Below are 26,612 nucleotides of genomic sequence, written 5' to 3'. Positions count from 1 at the left end.
CTGACCCAAGTAACACCGTGAGATCCCTTCTTCCAGGTCCGGACCATGGAGGAACCTAATGTAGAAAAACAAGCTTATTCGCCTGCCATGATAACATATGGAACAACTTGGTTCTTACTGCAAACTTCCAAAATCAGTGGCAATCACTTCAGTTACGAGACAAAAGCAGGCTCGGCTCGTTCCCTTCCCTTCTGCAATCATTTCAGGATCCCAGCTTCCAGGTTTCCGTCTGCCTCAGAGAAGCCAGGACAGTCTTTTCCTTGCCTTAGTTTTTCCTTTGCTATGTGATTAATGCTTTTCCTCACTCTCTTTTCTCTTTATAATTCTTCTTCTTTTTTTTTTTTTTTTTAAATTTCAGATTCAAGTCCTTCCCGAAGGAGGTGAAACACCGATCTTCAAGCAGTTCTTTAAGGACTGGAGAGATAAAGATCAGAGTGACGGCTTCGGGAAAGTGTACGTCACAGAGAAAGTGGCGCAAATAAAGCAAATTCCATTTGATGCCTCCAAATTGCATAGTTCTCCCCGAATGGCAGCCCAGCACAACATGGTGGATGATGGTTCTGGCAAAGTGGAGGTATTTACCTTTTGTTTGTTTGTTTGTTTATGTCAAGCCCATTCATGCCAGTATATGTGGGAATATAACTTCAGGAAAATACAAACTTGGTAAAATGTGACTTTTACTTATTAAAAAAGATGGTCCAAGCTGGGACTTTAAAGCTGGAATAGATGTTGTTTGAGATTCAGTTCTATATTTACAAAACGTATGTTGAGATTCTAAGAAATGAGGTGATTTGTGCAAGATGGCCTAATTGTCACCTTTGAGACCTTGTTTCTTGGACCAGAACCGCTCCTGCTCTCAGAACTGGGATCGTCCAGAGGGGGTGTGTTCACAGAATGAACTGACTACCTTCGGTTTGTCCTTCCCTCGCATCTGAGAGGCATTCACAGAAGCAAATTGGACATGTGTTATGTGCTGAAATCACAGATACTTTTAGAGCATTCAAATTAAGTTCATTGATGATTCCTTGATTTATTTTTTGACAAAAATGCTATTAAAAAAAAACAACCTGATAATTTTCCCTAACCCAAATCTCTTCACACTCAGTCAATCCACTACGGAGTCTTCTAACTTCATGAGAACCGGTGATGTCACTTCTCAAATATTCTAATGGTTCCCCACAGTGTCCCTGAGAACGGCCATTGTCGCTGAGCCTGCAAGGCCTTCCGTGGTCTCATCCCGGCGTTGCTTTCCAGCCCACCCTTCCGCGCCTGGGCTGCTCTCCCCACCGCCACCCCCCCCAGCCCCGCCATCTCAGTAATACCCCCCCTCCTCCTTTGTAATTCAGTAAAGTCCTGCCTCTCCCCAAAAGCCTTCCCCCCACCCTGAAATGATCTTTGTGCTGAAACCGTAAGTAATATTCTTCACAAAACTTATCAAGTATGATAAGTACCTTGGAACTGCTTATTTATTTAGAAATTTCTCCTCCTATACCTCCTGTTAGATCCTTGGGGGCATGAATTGAATATTTTATCTCTATGCTCCGAGGGCTAGCCATACTTTGTTTGGACTAAAATATACAGTAAAGAGATTTAGGGAGTTGTTCTTCCTCCTTTCAAAGACATGAAGTAGGAACTAAGCTGTACAGGGGTGGGAACTGCAAAGGGAGAAATTGTGGCCGCTGTGAGGGGTGTGACAACTTCTGGGTCTGGGTCTGTCTCCTGCTCAGACGTCCTTTTTTGGAACTCTGCTCAGCTGGAGGTGCTGCTGGCAGATTTGGTTCCCCCAGACCAGCTGTGTCCCGACTGCAACTCCATGTCAGCTCACAGCATCTCAGAGATGCCCTCCTGTGCCACCCAGGGCTACTAAAACCCAGAGGCTGTCTCTGGGCTCTTGAGTTTAGCCAGGCCTAGTTGCGATTTCTCCTCTGCCCACCGGGATGGCGTGGGAAGGCTTCTCTCTGAAAGCACTGAACCTGTCCTCTCCACCTGCCTGTCTCCAATTTCCTACCCTGCCCCTGCCCAGGACCTGGCAGGAGGTCGTGTGTGTGCACAACCAGTGCCTGGCAGTCTCTCACTCAGGTGCTACTTCCCCGTTTCACCTGCAGCTCTCAAACTTGGAGTATCTTTAATCTGCAGCAAGGATGAGGAATTAGGAAAAACTGGTTCTGTGAAGAAGACAAAAACTTACAGACATAGTTGATGCCTATATAACTTCATTAACTAACGTCACCCCAATAAATTTAATTAAAAAATACAAACCTAGTCCTGCCTGCTTTGGTTACAGTCTATCGCTCTTGCCTGGGAAAACAACAGCCTCATCCCTTTAAGCTCAGGGAAAATGAAATTTTAAAAAATTATCTCCCAACTGATGAACATTTTAATATAAATTAAGAGATGTGTTTCTAAGCTGAGTATATTCCACTAAAGTGTTATGTTATTTTCATTAATTGATTAAAAACAGGTCTTTATTAATCAACTTATTCAGAACTGTGCAAAGTACTGTGAAGGATGCAAAAGCACTTAACATCAATTCACAAATTGCCAAATTAATAAAATTTCTTCTCGTTGCTTGATTTCTAAACTCATTAGAAAAGTAACGTAAAAGTTACTTAACATTAGATCTAAACCAAATTTTTTAAACTTCTGAGAAGTATTATTAGATCAAGGAATTTGTAGTTTTGGTATATGCACATTCCATCCCTTTCAGATTTGGCGTGTAGAAAACAACGGAAGGATTGAAATTGACCGAAACTCCTATGGTGAATTCTATGGTGGAGACTGCTACATTATACTTTACACTTATCCCAGAGGACAGATTATCTACACATGGTAAGTTTCCCTCTTTTGTAAAATCTCAGTTGCATAGAGGCCAGACTTCACTCCAGAGTTAAGTTCTATTAAGTCCTATGCAATATGGGATAGGCTTGTCCTCTAGTTCTCCCAGTGAGACCTGTATAGCGTGCAGTCATTTCTTTTGATTTGATTTTGACCATATTTTGTAGCCGCTCTCCTCAAACAGGAGGAATTAGATACAGATCATTCTCTCTAGTCTAGGAAAAAGCTTTTGACATCCAAAAGGTAGTGTTCTTTTAGTGGGTGCATAGCTGAATAGCTCATCTCTGTGCACACTGACACTCCAGCTGGCCAGCATTGGGTACCACGCCTTCCTATTAAAATTCAAAGGCCTGCCCTGATTGGAGCCTCCAAGTTGCAATGAGCAAACTCTGCAAGAGGCAGATAAAATTAATGATCCTGTTTTATACTCCAGAGACTTCAAATCAGTGCATCCGTATTCTTTTTCCCCGGGAAGTTCATGTAATAGAGCAAAGTGCCATTGCATCCACATCTTATATGGCTTTGCATAATGATTTGAGATAGTTGAAGGTTAAGTTCACAGAGTCAGGGTCAAGTCCCTGCTCCACTGGGAATGTCTGACCAAGTGAATTAAGTCCACATACCACGTGGGCTAATCCTAAAGGGTTAGGGGTTCTGCGATAAATCATATAATGTGGGATTCTCTAACTCTGTATTAAATGAAATCAGGTTAAATGGAATATTGCTGAGAAGGCTAGAAAGAAAGAAAAGAATTCTCAAAAAAGAGCCTACAAGTGAGAGGTGCAGGTGCCGGGTGCGGGGGAACAAGGGCAGAGCAGCATCTGCCTTTGCCTGGTGGCAGCCTTCGTGGCTTTAGTGAATGGACAGGGACTCAGGTCTCTGCTGATATGGTGACATTTCTCCTTGGTGAGTGTTCCCCCAGATGACAGAGTCATACCTGTCCCCACAGTGTAATCTTAGGACTTCCCCCTTAACCACTGACACTGAACAGTGCCGTGAGCCCAACCAAGTTCAGAAGACGGGATAATCATCACTATCCCATGGGCTCTCGTTACTCAGAGTGTGGTCTAGGAACCAGAGACACCAGTGAGATCTGGAGCTGGTTAAGAAATATAGGATCTCAGGCCCACCTTTGACCCATCAAGCCAGACCTGTGTTTTAACAAGATCCCCAGGTGCTTCACATGCATTTTAAGAATTGACAGGCACTGCCTTAGGCAATGGTTCTAAACACCAGCCACCCATAATAACCTGGACATTTTTCACAAATTCAAATGCCCGGCCCCCACCCAACACCAAATAGCTCCTACTCTCTGTGTGGCAGGACCCCCGAGAGTCTAGTGTACACCACGGCACTGACGAGGACCACTGGGCCCAGAGACACTACTGACCCTGCAGCCATATTGTAGCCTGTCAAAGATGGACCATATTTAGCTTTGCGTATAAGAGGCCATCTTTGGAGCGACCACTTTTTTGAGTAGCATGTTTGTGCCAGCAAAGTACTAGATGTTTTCAAGTGTTCTCTCTCTTACTCATCACAAGGTTATTTGCAAAAGAAAAAAAAAGGGGGAAGAATCAGGCAAATTAAGTAACTGAATACAAAGACGCAATAATTGTAACTTGTAAGGCAGCATTTTGCCCCTTGATCTGTAGGTCTCTCTTGAACGAAGGCCCGAGTGCAGCTAGACCCGAAAGGTGTGTCCTTATTTTGCAATTTCCTTTTCTAAAATTTTAATTCAGAAAAGTGTTTGTGCAAAGCATGACATCTAGAGTGATCAGTTAAAAGTTCCCAGTCAGCTTTTCTTTTGCATCCTGATCTTGGTCTCCCTCTTAATTCTCTTTTGTATGTAAAAAATATAAGTGTGTCACTTAGGTCAAACAAGAACATCTAAACAAGCAATTCAAGAGGGTATTTTGAGGAATTAACAATTTGAAATCCATATAAATAATGATGCGGCTATAACTAAAACAGACTAAGTCAGGTTAAACATTGTAAATGTAGAAGCTGTTCCTTAAATCATTTGAAAGTATTTATTGAGCACTTTCCATGTTCTAAGCACTGCACTAGATACTAAAGGCACAGTGGCAAAAAAAAACCCAAAACACCCCATGACCACAAGAACCTATAGTTTAAAGAGAGGCAGATGATTCACAGGCATTTCAATGAAGGATAAATGATTTGAAGATAAGTCCAAGCCAAGTGACCTTTGAAGAATTACAGTCACCCCAGCCCACTCCTAGCCTGGTTGTGAGGAGCTCCTCGAGGAAGGGACAGCTAAGTGGGAGCAGAGGTGGGAGCTAGCCGGGCAAGCAAATAGGGGTGTTGTTCCAAGCAATGCCAGGAAGTGTGCACTAATCTCCTGGCGATGTCGTATGGCGGGAGCAAAGTGACAGAGCAGGAGATTAAACCACATAAATTACAAGGGGCCAAATTGTGACTGGCCTTGTAACCAGGCTGTGGAGTACGAACTTTGTCAGGCCATTGGGAGCCAGTCCAAGAATTTGCAGGGGCATGATTGCTTTTCATCTTAGAGAAATTATTCTGGTTGAAATCCAAAGAATAGATTGGTGGCAGGGAGGTTGCTGGGAATTTCTTGTAATGTCCAGCTGAAGGATCATGTGTCCAGAATTCAATGTAAGGGTAACAGGGAGGGAAAGGATGAGGTAAGTTTTCAACGTATTAAGGAGCCGGCATCTAAAAGCAGGTTACGGGGAACAGGGAAGATGACCAAGCCAAAGGTGGCCCCTAGATTTCTGGTCTGTTCACAAGTGGATAGTGTTTTATTCACTGAGATAGGGAGCTTAGGAGAATGTTTGCCATGACACCTCATAAAAAACCAGAGAAAAGAAAGGTAATAAGAATACACCACATTGTTAATAGTTACTCACTTTGGGATAGGACTAGGGATGGGGGAGGAGGTTATTTAACTTCTTTTCCTCAATTCAACATGTTCAACATTTCTATGATGAGAATATGCATTTGGGAGAAATCAAGAATATAAGTTAGCTATTTGTGTCCTTCTGTGAGCCTTTACCACTTAATATCTTGGATCTTAAATATGTATCTTTGTTAATGTTGTTTGGTTTGCAGAACTTCCAAAGCTTCCACAAAGGTAGTAAGGGAGGCGTTTAGAAAATGAGCAGATCTCTTGAAGACTGCCTTTCAAATCCAGCAACTTTCCAGTTTACCTGGTAATATTGATGCAGGGATGGAAATAGGTTAAGTCCAGGAGGCAGAGTTAAAGGTGAAAGATTAGAGTTCAATCAACTACTGAATACACAAATTTGTCTTTATATTTGTGAAAACACTTATATTAAAAAATGCTAGGAGACAAATAATTTTGGCAGTGGTCTTTTCTCCAAAATGTCAGGTAATTGAAATTGAACAAACATTGAACAACGGCAGTGATGAATTTCTTGAAGCAGTAAATTCCATTTTCATTAAGAATTTATGTTTAATGGACAGTGAGCACCATATGTTTATAAAGGAATCATGTCAAAGTAGATTTCTTTTTTTTTCCCCCTCCCATAAGCATGGGATTCCAAAATTAGAGGCAAAGAGGGACTTTATTATGTCTTGATTGGAGTACTTGACCCTCTGGGTCATAGATCCATAAAGCAAATGAGCGTGAATCTGTGTGGATGGTAGCGGGGTCCGCCTGACAAGAAGAGGAAGAGAAGCTCACGATTGGCAGTGATGTATCTGTTAAGAGTGTCAGAGGCAAACGTTGGATCAGGTTTTTCGGGTTTGCTGTTCAAAATATTACAGCGGGTAGAGCAAAATGGAGATAAAAGTTAGGTGATGCTGTCTATTAGTTGGTTGAATTTATTTTCCTGTAGAAAAAAAAAACAAAATGGAGAACTCACCAGAAAAACTGCAGATGTGGTGAAGGAATGACAGATGGTAGCAGAGCCTGACATTACCCTCAGCCCTGTGTTCCTCCCCGACCCAAGCTCCCAGCGGCTCACAGGAGTATGTGGTAGCGCTATGAGCTCTTGAACATTTTAGGCCAGTAGCCTTAGAAAAATATATTTCTCTTAGTGCTTTTATTAGGGGAAGCAATTTCTAATTTTGTTTTAAACGTGTGTTTGACATGAGCATGTGGTTTTGGGCGGCGGCCCTTCTCTGTGGACCATTTTTGTATCATTTGACGTTATGTGTGCAATGCAATGTTCTGGAGTAAGTAAGACGTGCTCCCTGCACTCAGTGTTTGTGTGTGTGCTGTGCCCAGGATGGGAGATTACTGTTACTCTGTTCTGGGTATGGAACAGGTCGCTTCAAACTTTCAGAAAAAAAGATATGTTTAATTTTCAAAATCCAGTTCGGGGGTTAGTATTTTTCCTGCTAATCCCTAGCCAGACAGAGAAGGGAGAGTTGGCTAGAAACAAACAAGACTTGCTTTGGCTAGTTCTGCCCTACCCCCTGCTCCGCCCGCCCCCCACACACACACCCACCACACACACACAAATTCATCAAATAGGCAAATCTCCCAAAGGTTGCTTTACAGGTTAGAGCTAATGATTGGAGTTATAGCCACAAGCTACCATAGAAAAAGAAATTGCAAATGAACTGGACAAATTGATTTATTGACCCTTATCTGGGTCACTGGTAATTTAGTCTCTCTTAGAATTTTACTAGAATGACAAAATTGGGCCTCTCCAGAGTCTACTTGTCATGATTATTTTCTTGATTTTCTGGGCTCAGACATTTGATATGATACTCACCAGATATTCATGGAACAATGAAGTGCCTCTGATATCCAGCCTACTAGATTTGACTCAAATTCTCCTAGTCAAATGGAGAATTTTCATTATGGATGTGGTTTTCCAAAATAGGCAGGTCCAACTTGATGTCAAACAGACCTGATTACTTACCTAAGTTATGTAAGGAGCTAAGCGTCAACTTCTTATAAAGTGGAGATGAAGATGCCAACCACATGTAGTTCTAGCCAGTACACGGGCCAATTGATGGCGCAACGTTAGTACTTGCAAAACAATGATGGCTTCTCCAGCCTTGCCCTGTGAAATCAGAGAAACTTAAGTCTCTGCTTGAAATGCCTATATTAGAAGGTCTTAAAACTTAAATACAAGCTAATTTATTTCCCTTTGGTCCCACCAGGCAAGGAGCAAATGCCACAAGAGATGAGCTGACAACATCTGCATTCCTGACTGTTCAGTTGGATAGATCCCTTGGAGGACATGCTGTGCAGGTTGGAATATTTTTACCCCCAAACTCATAGAAGTTCAAGTTTTGGTAACCCAACGTCTACTTTAAGCCCTCCACTCAGGTTGGGATGGAAGCTTGACCTTTTCTAGATACTAGCTTTTTTCCATTTTGGAATTCAAATACTTCTACTCTTGTGCCATAGCAGTTCTCTCAGACCCTGAAGAGAGAAAGCAAACAAAATAAAAAACAATGAAATCCAAAATAAATGACTTATAGATTTAAGAGCCCAAAAGAATCTTTCCTTTAGAATCACATCATATGTCAATGTCAGTCACCTGATATTAAAACTATTCTGAGTTACCACTTCCTGCTGTTGTTAAACAAATCGGATGAGGTAGATTATTCCCCCACCCCCAATCCTGCAAAAATGTGAACATTCTCATCTCCTGGACCTGTGGCTATGTTATGTTATAAAGCAAAGGGGAATTAAGAATGGAGATAGAATTAAGGTTGCAAAATAGGATATCTTAAAACTAGATAAACCTTAAAACCTTCCTGGGTAGGAAGATTATCCAGGATGACCAGGTAGGTAAATCCAGGGTGACCACAAGATCCCTGCAAGTGAAACAGAAAGACAGCTGGAGTTAGAAGGAGGCATAATGAGAGAGACTCAGCAATTGGTAGCTTCAAAGATGGAAGGGTCCCCATCCGAGTAACAGAGGCATCCTCTAAAAGCTGAAAAAGCCAAAGAAACGAATTCACTCCTAGGGCCTCCCAAAAGGAACGTAGCCCTGCGACACCTTGATTTTAGTTCAGTGAGACTCATTTAGTACTTCTGACCTCCAGAACTCGAAGATAAATTTAGACTGATTTAAGGCACTAAAATCATGATGATTTTTTATAAAAGCAATAGGAATTAAATATAGTAGTATAAAAGACGTACAGATCCTAATTAATAGTTAAAACATAGGACAATGTTTTACACTCTCCCAAATCATAAAAGTACATAAGATGTTTTGCACAGAAGATCTGAAATAAACCTGATGAGAGCATGGATCCTTAATTTTTCCCTTCTCAGTTCCAGAATTTTGACTGACACACAGTCTAGCAACCAAACTGAGGGGAAGAGGGAGGGGAGGAGAGGGAAAAAGAGGAAGAGCAAGAGGAGGGCTGGGGAGAGAGAACCAGAGGGAATGGGAAAAGAAGTGGGGGGGGGGTGGAGGAGAGAAGGGAAGGAAAGGAATAGGTGGGAAGAGGGGGAGGGAAGCCACGGAGGAGACGAGAGGGAAAGAGAGAAGAAAAAGGAAAAAGGAGAGGACAGTGTAAGAGAGAAGAGAGAGAGATTCATTATTTGAGTATTTCTGAAAATAAATAATTTGTTGAGAATGACCAATCCCAAATTCTAAATAACAATTCTATATAAATGAGTGAAACTGGGCATTGGGGAAAAACACAATCCCCCCCCCCTTCCTTCCTTCCTTCCATCTATTTATCTTTTTATCTATCTGGAGAAAAGTAGATAGATTGAGATAGAGAAAGAGGGGGAGAGAGACATAATGTGTTGACTGATTACAAAAGGTGGAACACCACACACTGGGACTCTACTATCAGTTCCAGTGCCAGTCGTCCTCATTGTGGTGAAGGGACACTTTCCAGCCTGATTTGACCTTCCTCTTCTCACAAGTTCATTTCTTATGTTCAGGGCAGAATATCTGCTACTTATTTCAGGGCCCATATTAGAGAATTCTTGGTCTTTGCTTATTTAATTCCTCCAAGTGTAACTTAAGTATAGGCTTCAAGGAGACTTTGTTACTTTTCAATGTGCACCAACCTGTCTGTTTACTTTTTTGAACCCCAGGAGTGGCCCTGGCTTGTTCCTTGGCCTTACTGCAAACTCTCCCTAGTGCCAGTCTCTCTCTCTCTCCCCCCCCCACTCCCTCCCTCCCTCCCTCCTCCACCCCCTTCCTCTTTCTCCCCCTCTCCCTCCCTCCTCCTCATTCCCTCCCTCACTTCCCAGCTGGAGCAGCTCACAATGCCTAGGTGTTTTCTCTGGCTGGCTTTGGGGAAAGAGTCTGCTCCCATCTGTTGGCAAAAGCATCGTGCAGACTGGGGTTCAGGCTGTGAAAGCAGGTGCTGGGTTGGCCAGCATCGTGACATTTCTGATACAGCAGCATTAAGCATTCCTTTTGCAGGAATGTGTCTAACTTCCTCAGGCCTGATGTCGAGTGAACCAAGGGTCTATAGGGTACACAAGGTTTTTTTGTTTGTTTGTTTTCTTTTGTTTGCAAAGCTTTATAAATGTGTAATAGCTTCTTCAGAGGTAATAATTAAATAGGTAAGTCAGATACTTCAGTATATATAATCTAAGATATGGAGGCAAAATTTGGTCTTTTAGATAGTTTTCTTTCTACCTCAGTATTTGTTTATAGTTAATAGATATACTAAAAAGCAAATTAGATCTATATGTAATGGTCTGTGTTAACTTTTTTAAAAATTAAATTTGTTAATTGTTAATTAACAAATTAGTAAGATGATTGAATTTTTTAATGTACTGAATTTTATTTCACTGTGAAGTATCCATTTCTTGAATGAAATATGTCTAAGAACTGGCATCATCTATGTAATTTAATTGATACTTAATATATTCCTTACCAAATTATGTTAAAACTTGGAAGATATTTATCATGCCTTAAAAGTTTCATATGTCATAGTAAAATGTTTGAGATACCCAATGAATTTTCCCTTGTTAGCCAGTCGAATCCTAATTGACAATAAAGTGGTAATATTTAGCCAAATCACTAGATGGCAGTAATTTATAAAAATGCATAAGCAACTCAAGTCCTTTATTGCTGTTTTAAACATTCTGTAGTGTATAGTAACAGTACTGAAGAAAATTCAGTTTAACCTTTTTTTCTCTCTCATCTCCTTTCACAGTAGAAAGGGTCTTAATTAGTGGCCTCTTTCCTTTTAAGTCTAGTGTCCTGCTAAGCAACAAGTAACTTCTTGCTAACCTCACCCGGAGCTTCGGGGCTGTGACTCAGAAAACACTTTTATCATTTGCCACTCATTTGTTTAAATGTGTACTCATTGAGAGATAACTGGGAAGTTAATTATTGGCGATGCTCCCTGGGCCTCCCTGCAATAGTATTTGCATCAACATTCCCATTAATTTGGCTTCTAGAAAGAGACAGACTAGATTAGGTGAGAGACAATCCAGTTTTAGCATAGGGCAGAATAATTGACAAAAATGTGGAACCAGCACAAAATTTAAATACTTTATATTTTTAAAAAATGCATCAGGCCCTGACTTGTGTGGCTGTGTATGTTGGGCATCAACCAACTAACTGAAAGGTTGTTGGTTTGATTCCCTGTCAGGACACATGGCTGGGTTACAGGCCTAGTCCCTGGAAGGGGGCATGTGAGAGGCAACTGATCGATGTTTCTCTCCCTTTCTTTCTCCCTTCCCCTCTCTCTAAAAATAAATAAATAAAATCTTTTTAAAAATGCATTGATCATTTATGCAAGAAAATAGGAAATACATTTCTAGTGCAATGTTTGGTGTTAATAGGTGAAATTAAATAACTTCCCATATATTTTCTTAAATTTCCTTATCTTGCAAAGTCTTTATAATGTATTTTTTAACCTGATTTAGGGAAGAGAGAGCGAGAGAGAGAGAGAGAGACAGACATTGACTTGCATGTCCGCTGACTAGGGATCAAACTTGCAACCTTGGCATATTGGGAACATGCTCTAACCAACTGAGCTACCTGGTCAGGACTATAATGTATTTTTTCAAGTGTTTATATTAAGCAAATCTATTATTATCATTTCTAAAGTTAAGTTTAAAAATAGAAAGTATATTCTGTTATTTTTGTCAGGTTTTCATGTTTGGATAGAAATCATTTCTCTATCCCCAGATAGCTCTTCAATTATTTTTTCATCTGAGTTGTAGGGATGCAAAAACAATTAGTATACTTTGTGTTGTTGTAATTGTGGAGGCATTTAAAAGCACATCTCTTAACCTGAACAAGATCCAAAATATGTGAAAAATGTACATACCCCTTAATATCTGTCAGGTGTTGGTACTCTTAAAAAAAGAGTAGTTTCCATGAAAGATGACGTACATCGGCACTTCACTTTTTCTCTTTTGGAGGTATAGGTGAACTTCTTTTTATTTCTCTTTTTGTAAACAGCAAGTGGCCCAGTAAGGTGATGTTCCCCCTGAGGAAAAACCAGTCAGAAGTATGGGGTCTCGAATTATAATTGCTTCTTAAGTCTGTGATAAAACCGTGCTTGATTATCATTAATCTACACCTTCTATTCATCATTATTCCTCCTTCTCTTGACTTGTGGTTTATTTTTTGTTTTATTTTCAAAAAGAAAAATGGGAACACATTTGGAAATGTGCCCTTCTCTCATGGTGCCCTTCATTTCGTTTCTTTTCCCTCCCCCGGCCAGATTCGAGTCTCCCAGGGCAAAGAACCTGCTCACCTGCTAAGTCTGTTCAAAGACAAACCACTCATTATTTACAAGGATGGAACATCAAAGAAAGGAGGTCAGGTACCTGCCGCCCCTACCCGCCTCTTTCAAGTCCGAAGAAACCTGGCATCTATCACCAGGGTTGTGGAGGTAATGTCATGCATTCCAGAAACGACCTGAGCCCTCAGCCAGTATTAATCTTGAAAAAGCTGGCAATTAAACTCCCTTTATGTTTATAGCAACTCAAGTGTTCACAATAAAAAATACTAAAGGCAGGAGAATTGAGTAAAAAGTTAACTCCAGATACCAGGCCTCTCACATTTTTCAAGTGCATTATGCCAAAACGAATGAAATTTAAGAAGAATGTAACAAATCAAGCTGCCAAAGGCATGAGGCAGCCTCCGTGCTGTCCTGGAAGGCCTGGGGAAGATGGATGCGGGTGCTGGTCAGGTGACCCCCCCGGGGAATTCGAGGGGAGCCCCTTGTCTGTGCACATTGAATGAATGTGGGAAACAGGTTTCACCACGCTGGGCCAGACCATAACTCAGCCAGCCAAACACGCTGGCTGACAGCAGCTGTGAGAGAATCATACCCCTATCACATTGTCACTAGACAACACGGCCTTCGGGCATGGGCAAGGCCAGCAGGTGCGGGTTTTTAAATGACTGAGTGCTTTCACTTCTAGGATGATCCATCACCTGGTATGCTGGTCACCTCAGTCTCCCTTGAAATTCAAGTCTCCCAAATCAACCTAAACTGCCCTTCACACCCTGTATATCCTCAGACAGGCCCACCTGCCAATGCTGCTTCTGTACCAGCCATTCAGCTGAGCCCTTAAAACCAGGCAAAGTCGTAGCATCTCTCCACCTGCAACCTCTTCTCGAAGCCTCCTTCCCCTTCACGCTCTGCTGTTCGCTGAAGATGCAGATCCCTGTACAGCCCCCTCAAGAAGAAATTGTGTTTTTCACCTGTGCCCCTTGTGCTACCGTCTACTGAGCAGCCGGTCCTTCCTCCCTTACACTTCAGTGGCTTCGGCCATGGCCTCGCTGTCCCCATCACTCTGGCTTTTCTCATCCAGTCTTGTCATTGACCCCATTTTGTCTCACGGGCACATGGCCCGATACCAAGCCTTCCCATTGGCGATAAGTGCAGCACCTTGGGTAGCTGTTTCAGGCATCTGACCTCAGACAAGCATGGCCTGTCCTGCAGCTCCTTCACTTCAGAATGCGCTTTTCAGCAGCTCTCAGTCTCCATCCTGAATCCTCGAACCCTTTGTGTCCACCGCGCCCTCAGGCCCCCTCTCTCTCCAAATCACCAGCGTCGCTTGCTCTCTACGGGGAACGGAACCAGAGTTCGCACAAGAACCTCCTCTACTCCCTTCCAGTTTCACCAACCTGCCTGCACCTGTATATTCTTCCCAGCTGTCTTATGAAAGAAATTGAAATAGTTAATTTATTTATATTTAATAATATTTGATAGGAGTTATTTACATATAAATTCTAAATCATTTCTAAATTAATATCAATCTATTCTTACCCATACATTAAAAATTAATAATCTTTGTATAAAGTATATACTGGTAAATAATCTAATACATATTTATTACATAAAGAAAGAAAATGTGACTTCTCTATAAGCCCTCACTGCCAGCTTCTGTCCGGGATCCCTGACCTCTGAGCTTCCTAGGAACTTCTCTGGACTTTTCTCTGTCCTGTGTTACCCCTCCTCCAGTTCACCATTATCTCAGGCAATATACTTCTATCTCTTCTGCATTGTTAATTTATTCTTCTGTCCTGGATCATTTATTTCAAAATATAAACATGCCTTTAAGGGACTCCCATCCTTCGTTTAAAAACTATCTCTTGACCATGACCTGGTGACATCCTTTCTCTGCCCTCCTTAAAACTGCAAATCCTCAAAATCATTGTCTCCACTTAATGTGCCATCTCTGCTTTTCGAAGCCTGTTCACTAAAGCCACTCCACTCAGACATCCATTCCTGCCATTCCACCTGCCTTGCGCCTTCTCTGATCTCACTTGTCTTTACCTCCCACTAGCATTTAGACAGTCTCCTTTTCCTGTGTTCTTGAAACTCTGTTTGTTGTTGTTGTTGTTCTTATTGTTGTTGTTTTACCACCAGCCTTCCGAAATACCAAAGTTACAGGATTTCTTCCCAAGTTCAGGGCCGTTCCTCTAAGGGCAGCTTTGCTGGACTCACTTCTGCTAGCCCTCTAAGCACTTGGGTGGTCTGAGGCTTGGTCTTGGTTGTCCTCATTCAGTTACATCGTTGAAATGACATATGTATTGATCTCATCCAGAATATTCTGTGCATGGACTCTCATGTTCAATTATAACTTTTTTTTTTACTCCATCCAATTAAAAGACAGTTAAGCTCTCATTGACGGGCACCCTCAGTTACTTTCTGATGAAAGAGTCAGTGGGATCTGCTACATTCCTTGTCTCTCCCCAGGGGGCACTTATTTATGACATGGTAGCTTGCGTGTGATATAGCTCCTTTATTTCCCTGTGCTTCTCAAACTGGCCTGCATATTCTTAGGCTCCTGGAATGCACTCATCAAAATCATTGTTTATAGGGCTTTCTGTTTTCATCTCTGGGGAGACTATACTTTATTTCCCTGACCCCACACCAATCTGGACATGGGCCTCTTGTCTCCCCTCTCTTCATCAGCCAAGCTCTTTCCTCTGTACCAATAAGACATTTAGATTAGAAATGGGAAGTCACGATTTCTGTAATTCTCTGTCATCATATTTGGTAGACTCCTTTGAGCGTTCTTCAGTTCCTACTGAAAGAGGATGATAACCACGTCCCTGAATGTTACCACCGATTCTTCAGTATTTCCAACAGCCATCCCTTCCTCTTGTACTGCTCTCTCTGGGGACAGGGGGCCTGGCGAACCTGGTGGGATCCAACTCTACACGCAGCTAATTCCTTCATCTGGCACCTCAGTGTGGTCGGCCAAAGAGCATCATTTGGCAAAGTGGATAACCAACTCCGTGAAACACTTTCTTCACTTGGCCTCAAGAACAGTACATTCTTGTCCTCTTCCTCCCCGACGCTGCTTCGTCTCAGTCTGGCTTACTCATGCTTCATCTCCCTGTTATCACACCTAACACCGAGTCCCACAGTCATGCACAAAATGATATACATGCTGTCACAGTGACACAGTCACATAACCAGACAGAGGTTCTCACAGACACTGATAAAGAGTCTCAAAATCACAAGGTCCTAGACACAGAGACACAGGCCCACCCTAGACCTTCAGGCTCACCACCAAGTCCGAGCCTCTGAACATGCCTGTTCCTGCCCAGAGGTTCCGCCTTCAGCCTCCCTCTCCAGCCAGAGTCCAAGCCCCGGGATCCCTTTCACTCTCCTGTGGCCACATGGGGCAGCACTGCGTTCACCTGGCTGGTCCGAGACAGTGTCCACAGCGTCTTGGTTGAAAGGAAGGGGTGTGTCAGTGCTGTCTTTAATTTATAGTCTTATAAAAGACTATAAATAGTCTTTTATAATTTGAGCAATAATTTATTGAACCTGGAGCACTTTTTAGTGAACCTGCATTATTATATCTTTGCCTACACCGGACTCCCATCCCTGATTTGTGGTTTTTTTAGACATCCCTTTGATTATTTGATAAACCTTCTCTCCTGTTTAGCAGGAGAGAGAAAACTGAATACCTTTGCTTCATGTATGTCATTTGGAAATACTATTCCCTCTTCTCCCCGCCCCCCCCCCCCAGTAATAGCGCATTCTTGTTTTTATGATCTCTTTAAATATTATCTTTGCTACTTATCATTTAAATTTGGCTAATTTCATTCTCAGAGCCTTGTGGCACTTCGTGTGGGCAGTTGGGAGTTAAATGGGCACCGACTGAAGTACTCCTGCCCCAGAGCTGTTAACGCCACGGGGTGCCCACCTGCTGCCCTGAGTTAGCTTCCTGGGATTGAGACAGAGGGCCCTGGATGATTCGTCACTGCCACAATTTCTCCGATGTGTTCAGTGAAGGGGCAGCTATGAGTTTGAATCATTGTGTTATTTATCTTCATACTGTAGGTAGATGTTGAGGCAGAGTCCTTGAATTCCAATGATGTTTTTGTCCTGAAACTGCCACACAATAATGGCTACACCTGGATAGGAAAAGGTGCTAGCCGGGAGGAGGAGAGGGGAGCAGAGCACGTGGCCAGTGTGCTCAAATGCAAAACCACAAGCATTCAGGAAGGAAAGGAGCCAGGTGTGTACTGCGGGACCTGGGCCACTGATCGGAACTTACCTTTGGTGTGATTGCTAACCACGTAATTTATTTGATCTGTAAATAGTCACTTTCTAAAGATCATGAGTGGTGGGCAGGGTGGGGGGCGGAAAGAATCCTTTAGCTTCCACAGTGAGTGGTAGTACCTGCTATATTTCAATAATTTCTTAACATTAAAATCAAGGTAAGATATGATTTGTTAATAATATCTGAAAATGCATCAGGTAACTCAGTGTGTCTTCCACAGAGGAGTTTTGGGATTCCCTCGGAGGTAAAAGCAAGTACCAGACCTCTCCACTGCTGGAGACCCAGGCTGAAGACCACCCTCCTCGGCTTTACGCCTGCTCTAACAAAAGTGGGAGATTCATGGTAAGTGTCCAGGGAGACTTTCTGGTGTCGGCTTTGATGCTTTCCAGCCATGTTACCTCTGATTCTCAATTTCCACTCACTTGCAAACCATAAGTGATACTCTTCACCCATCCCAGCTTAGTTTTAAAAGTCAGTGATGTAATGCATGTGAAAGCACTGGAATATTGTAATGTACTATATAAATCAAGCTGCTCTTAAAAATATCAGCTACCTTGCACCGGGGTCAGCATGCACGGGGGTTGGATTTGCTAATCGAATAATTTGATATTTCTTGCTGGCTACAAGAGTGGTTTCTGATCAAACTACATAAATGTTACCCTTCAATTTCCAAGGGGGATAAGAAGTTTCACCATGCTGACTGAATAAAATATATTATGGGATTATTATAATCATGGGACAAAATCACAGAGAGCTACACACGCACCTGCAAATTAACTGAAATCAGGGGGAATGTTTTATTTCAGACTCATTCACAGATTTTGAATTCCAGGTATCTGGAAATAAAAGTGTCCATATCCAAGAGTGGTTTTATACTGGGCTCTGGAATATTCTGGGCTGCAGCCCATCATCTCAGTTTAACTTCTTTCTCTGTTTGCCAGGCTAGGCTCTTGTATAAATTTTTTCGTTTAAAGAACTAATTCCTTTACTATATAAAATTTGATCTAAAAATTTTGTCATCACATCCTGGTGAATACACACTTTATTTTTCAACACACACACTCTTGAAAATTTCCTAAGTATTTTCCCAGGTACATGCTTCCTACAAATAAAATGCTTTGAAGAAGAAACTGCTCAGGTACAATTTACACTTGACATTTATAAGTGATTTGACCAAAAATTAAAGATTTAAATTGTGGGTTGTGATAAACATTTCCTTGTTGGCCACTGCAATTGCTCATCTACTTTTCAAGAAACCTCTGTATTTTATAAACCTGTCATCAGAAAAATGTTGTTTTATTCTTTTGATTGTTAATTTGATGTTGCATCTGAACAACTTCTTTTTCACCATATGTTCCTATAATTTCTTATTAGTATTATTTGCTAATATTGCTATAAATAACATGTTGGTTTTAAATGAAGATGTGTTTTACAAAAATAATACATAGGCTTTCTTCTTAGTTGGGTATAAAAAATTCTATTAGTCTTTTTTTTTTTTGGTCATGCACATATTTAAAAGAAATGTACTTTTCCTCTGCACCTCTTCATTTTCTTGTTTGATATTCAGAACTCCTGCTCCCTTCACAATTTAAAGCAAAAGAGTGTTACTGAAAAGTGTTTCATTTTATCGCCATCAGAAAGTGGTCTTTAGACATGTGGATTCATGTCTAGAAGCAGGAGAACCCACTGGTTAAAAATGCAGCTCTTAGAGCCAATCTGCCTGTGTGATATTACTTACTTGCTGATATTATTTACTGGCTGTGTGACCTTCAGCTTGTTACTTACCATCTCTGTGCTGTAGGTTTCTCATCTGATAAATGGAGCTAATGCTAGTATTTTCTTCATAGGGTTGTTGGGAATGTAAAATTAGTTTTTGTACATAAAGGATTAGGACAGTGCATGGCACAAAGTAAGAAATATTGAAAGTTTTTGCTTTTTTAACTATTTATATGATTAGTAAATACTCTGTAAAAAGATAATATAAACAAATTCCTTGCCCTTTATAAATGGTTAGCTTTTCATTGGCTTGTTTTTTGTTTCTGTACAACAATCTTGGTATCCCATCCATACAGTAGATGCATTGTCGTGCTCAGAGAGCTCCAGATTGCCTAGGGCCTGGCTTATGGAGGCTGGCACAGCTGGGAGGTTCTCCTTTGGCTGCAGGTTGGGTTCATGCTTGTTTTTCCCATGACATGCCCCAAGGGCACAAGAGGGTCCCTGATGAGAGTCACATTGGCTAATATGACATGGCCAAGGCCACAGTCAGCTCTTTACCAACTCAACCGTGCTGCGAAGTCACATGGCAGAGGGAAGGAGTGAAGAACTGGGAACCGTAGTCCAATCTACCACACTTTCCTGAAGATCAGGGAATTTATCTGGAATTCTTTAAAAATATTGAACTTTAATACATACTTGCTGGCACTGGGTGTATTAAACTAACCTTCTGCATTACCCTTTAATGTAAAACTATAGAGAACACAATTTAACCCACTTAAAAATAATAAAACTTTGTTTATGGAATATTAAATTTTATCTTATTGAAAATTGTTGATTTATAAAAGTGACCATACCTATTGATTTTATGAAAAGAACCTTGACCCACAAAATGAAAGGCAATTTAATATCCAGACCATAAGCTCAAATGTGTTGACATAAGAAATGTCCAAACCTGTAGAGAATTTTTGAGTTCTATTGAGTCAAAACTGACAACATAGGCCAGGAGAAGATCTCACATGCTCCTGAGAATAACAGTCTTGCAGCTTTTATGCATTTGAAATTGAGGAGGGAACACAAGGAAGGCTATGTGGAGGTAAGAAAAAGCAAGGTGGTGATGGCAGTACAGGGTGGGTAACAAGATTATGTGCTCTCTTCCTCAATACCTCCTTCTGGTAGTTCAAAGGTGTGTTTACCTGGATACACAAGAATAATGGACAGGGCTGGCTCAAAACCTTTCACTAAAGAAGTTATAGGCCTGGGGCATGACTACCCACCATGACCTCCCCAGTTAGGAATTTATGAGTAGATCGTACTGTGTAGTTACTGTCCATAAAATAGACCCTCCCCTGACCTTCCCCCCACCCCACAAATACCTTTACAGACTTTAGGAAGGCCTCATAAATCTGTGAAACAACTTGTCTATATACTAGAAAAATTACTATTTTACCATTTGGTCATAAAGTTTTTTATATATTTCAGATTGAAGAGGTTCCAGGAGAGTTCACCCAGGATGATTTAGCAGAAGATGACGTCATGTTACTAGATGCTTGGGAACAGGTATCATTATATTTTGTTCATAACAAGAGTGTGTCCTTATAGTTGGGAGCTGACAAAACCTGCTTGGAGAAGTGTCAAGTTTAATAATAAATGGACCTATGGATTTAGGCTCTATTTAAAAGAGATACAACACATTTTGGCAAAAAATAAGACTGACACATATAGCAAGTTGATGTCTTGTAAAAACAATTCCACGGTTACCATCCTTGGCTCTATAATTTTAGGTACTATTTTTCATTTATTTACAAAATTTACTCCTAAACTTTTCATACATTTATATATTCATTTAACTAATAAATGCATTAGCAGGTATAATTAATGTGTATAACAGGGGTACAGTACCATGGGGAGACTGAAATATTCAGAATTTCTCTTGAAATTTGACAGGGAGACATAGGGGACTCTTCCCATAGGAAAGAAACAGACACAGAATAGTTTTGAATCTGCAAAGTATGTCACTATTACGTTTAGTTCTGGATAAAATTAATGGTGATTTAACTGGCACATTTGACGGTTGTTTTTTTAATCTGTCTTTACCATTGTAAATTAACAATAGTAAAGGGGGAAAATAAATATGTTAGAAACTAAATGACATAGAACAATATGAAACATTTACATATCTGAATTTGGTCTGATCTAAGAGTCAACCGAAGTTATTGCTACTTATAGGTCTGCTGTTAATTGCCAAGTCATTCAGGTACAATACCCCTTAGCTTCTTGTTAACTAGACTTATTGTGGTGGTGATCACTTCACAATAGATACAGTACTGAATCAATGTGTTACACAACTGAAACTAATATAGTGTTATGTGCCAATTATACCTCATACTTTTTATGTACATTACCTTGCTGTCATGCTTTGTTCTACGCCCTGCAAGCCAGTATTTCAGCCTTTTCAGTGTGAATTAGAACACAGTCAAAAATAATTTGACCAAAATTTCTCTGCCAACAAGTGACTTCAGAGTGATTTACATATGAGGTCACTCAGGAGAATTTTTCAGCATTGAAGTACCCAACCTACATATTTAAGAAGGAGAAGGATGCATACAGAATATATACTTACAGCAGTTTAAGTATAGCCTCAATATTTAAATACTAAAGGTTATAGCACTTTTACTAAATTGTTAGGGGATATGGTACTCACTAAGCTTCAGTCAGAGGTTCATCAACCTCTAATTTGTGGGGTGCCTGCTAACAAGCTGAGAGTTGTCCCTCCAGGATAAGATAGAGACAATGATTGTCCTTCACATCCCAGGGCGGGGGGTACAAAAAAACCCAGTAAGATGTTTTTGAGAAAATTCACTTTATAAACTAGACAATGCTATATAAACACAAACTACCAGAATGTGAAATCTAGGGGGAAGCTTGTCTGGATACAAGTTCCGTGTCTCCTGGTGAGTGCAAACAGTGAGGAAGTGTCCACACTTGCCCACACTGCTGTGTCCATGTTTCTCACTCCTGGGCTGTTGTGAAGTTTAAATGAGCCATGTGTGGGAAGAGGTTTGTGTGGGATCCAGAACTGAGTTCATGCTCCCCAAGCAGTGTATTTTATTATTGTTTCATTTTTTAGATTTTTATTTGGATTGGCAAAGATGCCAATGAAGTTGAGAAGAAAGAATCTGTGAAGTCTGGTAAGCTAGATATCAATTATCCTGAAAATTTTTATTTTTATTTATTTATTATTTTTTTCTTTCTTAAATGCAGATAGATTTTATTTATTTTTTTAAATGTCAAAGTTAATTATAAAAAATTAAAAAAATTTTAAACCATTATAAAGTCTCAGCAATTAAACCAACATGACACCAGCACAGAAATATCATCAAGTAGATCGATGAAATATAATGAGCATTCTAGAGACAAACGTATATATCTGTCTAACAATATAATATATGATTAAGTTGATATTTCAAATCAATGGGTAAAATAAGGCTTATTCAACAAATAAGGTGCATGGACCACTATTACTTGGAATAAAACTAATATAGAGCCCTATTTCACACATTATACAAGAAATATTCAGGTGAGTTAAAAATCAATATGTAGAATCTAAGGAGTTTTAGAAGAAAATAGAACTAATATTTTTCATGACCTGAAGTAAAATATTCAAACCCAGAAGGTATAAGGTAAATATTGACAATATGACTATATTAAACATTTAACTATATAGTAATATACATATTAAAAAAGTTAAAGGACAAGGAATAGAATAGGAAAGTATTTGCAACACATCTAAAACATGGTTAATAAGGTTTTTTTGTTTTTTTAGGGGAAAAATTTCTACAAACTTTAATCAATAAATGAATAAAGAATACCAGAAAGTTATTTAAAGCTTTTTTTAAAAATAATAGAAATAGGCAAGAAATATACTAAAACAGGTTTAGTTTTAATAAATAGTAAAAGAACAATTAAAATAACATCATTGTCACAATCAGATAAATGAATATTAAAAATATTATCAGTATCAAGTATTGGCAACTCTGAAAGGAACTGGGTATTCATAAAACTTTTTCTTCATCTTAAAGCAGTACCTTTAGCATATTTTGCAGCGCAGGTTTGGTGGAGATGCAGTCTTTTAGCCTTCTTTTGTCTGGGAAACTCCTTATTTTGCCTTCCATTTTAATTGAGAGCCTTGCTGGGTACAGCAGTCTTGGTTGCAGGCCTTTGCTTTTCATTACTTTGAATATTTCTTACCATTCCCTCTGGCTTGCAGTGTTTCCGTTGAGAAGCCAGATGCTAGCCATAGTGGGGCTTCCTTATATGTTATTACCTCTTTGTCCCTTGCTTCCTTTAGGATTCTCTGTTTGTCTTTGATATTTGCCATTTTAATGATGATGTGTCTTGGAGTGGGCCTCATTGGGTTCCTCTTGAATGGGACCCTCTGTGCTTCCTGGACTTGTGTGACTTTTTCTCTCCTCCAGTTAGGGAAGTTTTCCATCATTACCTTTTCAAACAGGCTCTCTATCCCTTCCTCATCCTCTTCTCCTTCTGATATTCTTATTATACAGATATTATTACATTTCAGGTTGTCCTGCATTTCCCTCAATGCCTCTTCATTCTTTTTGAGTCTTTTTTCATTTTCTTGCTCTTTCTGGGAGCTTTTTTCTACCTTGTCCTCCAGCTCACTGATTCAGTCCTCAGCTTCATATAGCCTGCTTTTGATTCCTTCTACTGTGTTCTTCAGTTCAGAAATTGTATTCTTCATTTCCTCTTGTCTCTTATTGATAGTTTCTATGTCCTTTTCCATGCTGATATAGTTTGCAGTAAGTTCCTCGTAGTGTCCCTGTAGTTTTTTGTAATTCTCTCTGAGCTCACTGAGCTTCCTTAGGATTGTTGTTTGGAATTCAATATCTGATAGTTTACTTGCCTCTATGTCATTTAATTCTCTTTCTGGGGATTCCTCCTTTCCCTTTGAGTGGGGTGTATTCCTTTGTCTTCCCATTATTTGTGAGACTCTTCTCTTTTGCTTCTGCTTCTTAAGTTGATCCGTCTTGATTTCCTGACTTTGTGGTGTGAACTTGTCTGGTTGGAGACCGCTGTTTTTACTTTCTAGATCTGCCTCTGATGATGTCAGATTTGACCCTGTCTGACCTTAGTTGGTTCGAGACTTCCAGGAATCTATTGTCTGTGGCCGTCTCCTTCAGCTGTTAATCTATTCACTCTGCACTCAGCAGGCCGCCTTAGACAGCTCAGGGTGGGGCAGAGTTTCTCCTGGAGGTGGGTTTATTGAGTCTACTCACACTGCTGCCATATGGGGGAGGAGTCCACACTGGGATCCCACCAGCTACTCCCTTCATTTTCTCCCCAAAGCCTCCGTCCCCAGTCTCTCCTCAAGAGTCGCCAGATCTCTCTGCACCCCCTTTAGCCAGGGCTCTGCTATCTATGGCTGCCACTCTGCACTTAGCAGGCAGCTTAGACAGCACAGGGCAGGGTAGAATCCCACCTGGGGGCAGGACTATTGGGTCCTTTGACGCTGGAACCGCTCAGGGGGAGTGGTCTCTGCCTGAGCAAGATGGCTCCTGCTGCAATCTGGGGGATGAGTCAGCACCGAGATCCCGCCAGCTACTCTAAGTTCTCTCCCCAAAGCCTACTTCCCCAGTCTCTCCTCAGAGTCTCTAGCCCACTCTGCTCCCCTTTTGCCGGAGACTGGAGTAAGTGGCTGCAAATAAAAATTTTGCATTGGCCCTTTAAACAGTCCTTTGGGTCTCCAGCCGCCTGTCTCTGGCAGAGAGCAACCCTGTTGCTTTTCACAGCTGGCTGTTTTCTGTGTACTTTTTGGGCTCTGGTGCTGTGGGCCAGAGATCCCCACTTTTGGTTTAGACCCTGCTCTTCTCAGGGGGATCCAACTGGCCGTTTAAATATCCTTCTGGTGCTGCCACCCATGGGTGCCCCCCCCCCCACCTTCTCAGGTCTGTACCGCAGTCCTGACCAGTTAGGTTGCACTAAAGCCGAATCTTCTGTCCCCGAGGTTACAAGCCTCCTCTCTCGCTATTGTTCAGTTGTTTGTTCCAGGCGATTTCTCCCCAATTTAATTGTAATTCTAGGTTGGTCCTGGGAGGAGGTCAGTGTGACTTCCACTCACTCCTCTGCCATCTTGATCTCCTGAAAATGTTTAATTCACTTACATTTTTTGTTATAGATAGTAAAACCTCCATAACTGTTATAACCTAGGTTATTTTTTAATTCTTTTTGAATAATGCTGGAGGTTTTTGGTGCTTTTTTGTTATTGAAAACAAGAATAATTATGCCATCAGTATAATTCCGTAAAGTTTGGAATTTTTTTCCAGGCAATAATGAAGCTGTCATAGAACATTCTAGTAGATGAGAGAAATCTATAAGTAATTGTTCATATGAAGCAGTATTTGACTGCTTTGGAGCAAGGAGGATTTAATTCATTACTTTTATTGGAAACTGTTCATTCTATAGTTACTTTAATCAAAGCTAATTAAATTTATGTCTTTGCGCTTCATTTTAGCCAATGTGTACCTTGAGACAGACCCTTCTGGAAGAGATAAGAGGACGCCAATTATCATCATAAAACAGGGCTATGAACCACCCACATTCACAGGCTGGTTTCTGGGTTGGGATTCCAGCAAGTGGTAAACTGATTTTTGTAGGAAAAAACAGACACTCTTTGGAGGGTCAAAGGAGGAGGTTTTGTTTCTATGACTTTAGAAAATTAACCTCAGCTATCTGGCTATTTTTTAAATGCCTAGTATTGGTTTGAAATTCTTTTTTAACTGGATTTTCTTATGTTAGTATTTTTAAATAACCTAAATTAAACTTTTGTTATGGACCATTATTAGCTCTGCTTGAAACTATGCCTTTTTATATGACCTTTTATAAGCGAAAAGCTATGCCAAGCTAGGAGAATTTGCCAGGGAATTTTATTATTCAGGAGCTGCTAGCCAAACTTGTTCTTTAACACACCGGAGAAGACAGCAGTAACGTTTCAGTGGTTCCTCTCCTTCCTATGTGTTGTGTTCAAAAGAGGAATATAGTTGCAGTAAAGTTTGTTAAGATGCCTTTAAAAGTTTGTTTTCCATCTTTAGCCAATGTGACTTTGATACCATTGACTCCTTAGCGTCATTTTCTAAAAGAAACTGTCGTTTTTGCCTCTTTAAAAGCCTTTAATAGCATGGTTCTTTCATGAAAAAAACAATTTGTATTCTTATCCACTAAGAGATGTTTATATTTGACAGTACATGTTTAATATCACTAAAAATGTGTACAAGAAAACTTCACAAATGCTTTAATCATTAAAACACATCTTTTTGAAAAGGTTTTTTGTTGTGAGATTTTATTCAAATGTGATATGTGAGTTAATCACATGATTAATTTTAAGGTTAAATCCTTTTATGCACAAATAAACATAAATGTCAAAATAAACCTTTTCATGGTTACATAATAAGAAAGATTTTAGTCTATGGCCACACCACCCTGAACGTGCCTGATCTCATCTGATCTCGGAAGCTAAGCAGGGTCAGGCCTGGTTTGTACTTGGATGGGAGAAAAGATTTTAATATCATATAGTACATATGAAATCTGAGTCTTGTTAAAAGATGAACCAAGGTATATTAAAACTTTTAAAAGTTTATTTGACTAGAAATCAATTGAAATTAGGCAACGCCAAACCAGCAGGGGTTCAAGGTGAGAGACATTTATAGATAAAGTGGGAAGCCAAGCAAAGAAACTACTGATTCGGCTATAGCCTAAAGTCTATTTGGTTGTTCATGATTGGTTGTCCTTAGGTTTTGATTTTTGTGACCTTGAGACATTTATAGGCTTAGATTTTGGTTTGTTAATGCAGGCCTCCACAGCATCGCAACACCTCAGTCTAATGGCCTCCTTCTTTAATTAATTTAACAGACGCAAAAAACAGGAGTTGGGACAGAAGATGGAACTCCAGTCAAGTAGAAACCAACTTTGGCAGTAGATTGAGGGCAGCCGGGTGAGGAGGGAAGGCTACCCTTCCATGCAATGGGCAGTCTGAGCTGGGAGTGATCTAGGGAATCTCCAGGAAAATGAAGGGCCTCTGTGTGTCAGATCAGGTCCTGGCGTGGGGAAG

General features: G+C 40.5%; 1 protein-coding gene across 1 annotated transcript in view; it reads left to right on the top strand.

Annotated features, from left to right (window-relative positions):
* The window catches only part of SCIN (scinderin), a 78,425-nt gene extending 53,189 nt beyond the window's left edge, over positions 1 to 25,236 (top strand). The window contains exons 8-16 of the mRNA XM_054563846.1: positions 359 to 574; positions 2,708 to 2,829; positions 7,954 to 8,044; positions 12,460 to 12,630; positions 16,552 to 16,729; positions 16,995 to 17,116; positions 19,970 to 20,047; positions 21,618 to 21,678; positions 25,020 to 25,236. Of these exons, the coding sequence (XP_054419821.1) occupies positions 359 to 574; positions 2,708 to 2,829; positions 7,954 to 8,044; positions 12,460 to 12,630; positions 16,552 to 16,729; positions 16,995 to 17,116; positions 19,970 to 20,047; positions 21,618 to 21,678; positions 25,020 to 25,147 (1,167 nt within the window). The 3' untranslated portion in view covers positions 25,148 to 25,236. The remainder of the gene's footprint in view (positions 1 to 358; positions 575 to 2,707; positions 2,830 to 7,953; positions 8,045 to 12,459; positions 12,631 to 16,551; positions 16,730 to 16,994; positions 17,117 to 19,969; positions 20,048 to 21,617; positions 21,679 to 25,019) is intronic.
* Positions 25,237 to 26,612: the final 1,376 nt, after the last annotated feature.

Source organism: Pteronotus mesoamericanus, unplaced genomic scaffold (genome assembly GCF_021234165.1).
Source record: "Pteronotus mesoamericanus isolate MK-2021 breed Mesoamerican mustached bat unplaced genomic scaffold, CSHL_Meso_final scaffold_85, whole genome shotgun sequence".
Lineage (NCBI taxonomy): Eukaryota > Metazoa > Chordata > Mammalia > Chiroptera > Mormoopidae > Pteronotus > Pteronotus mesoamericanus.
The sequence above is the reverse complement of the archived record's forward strand: the minus strand, read 5'-3'. Positions and strand labels throughout refer to the sequence as shown.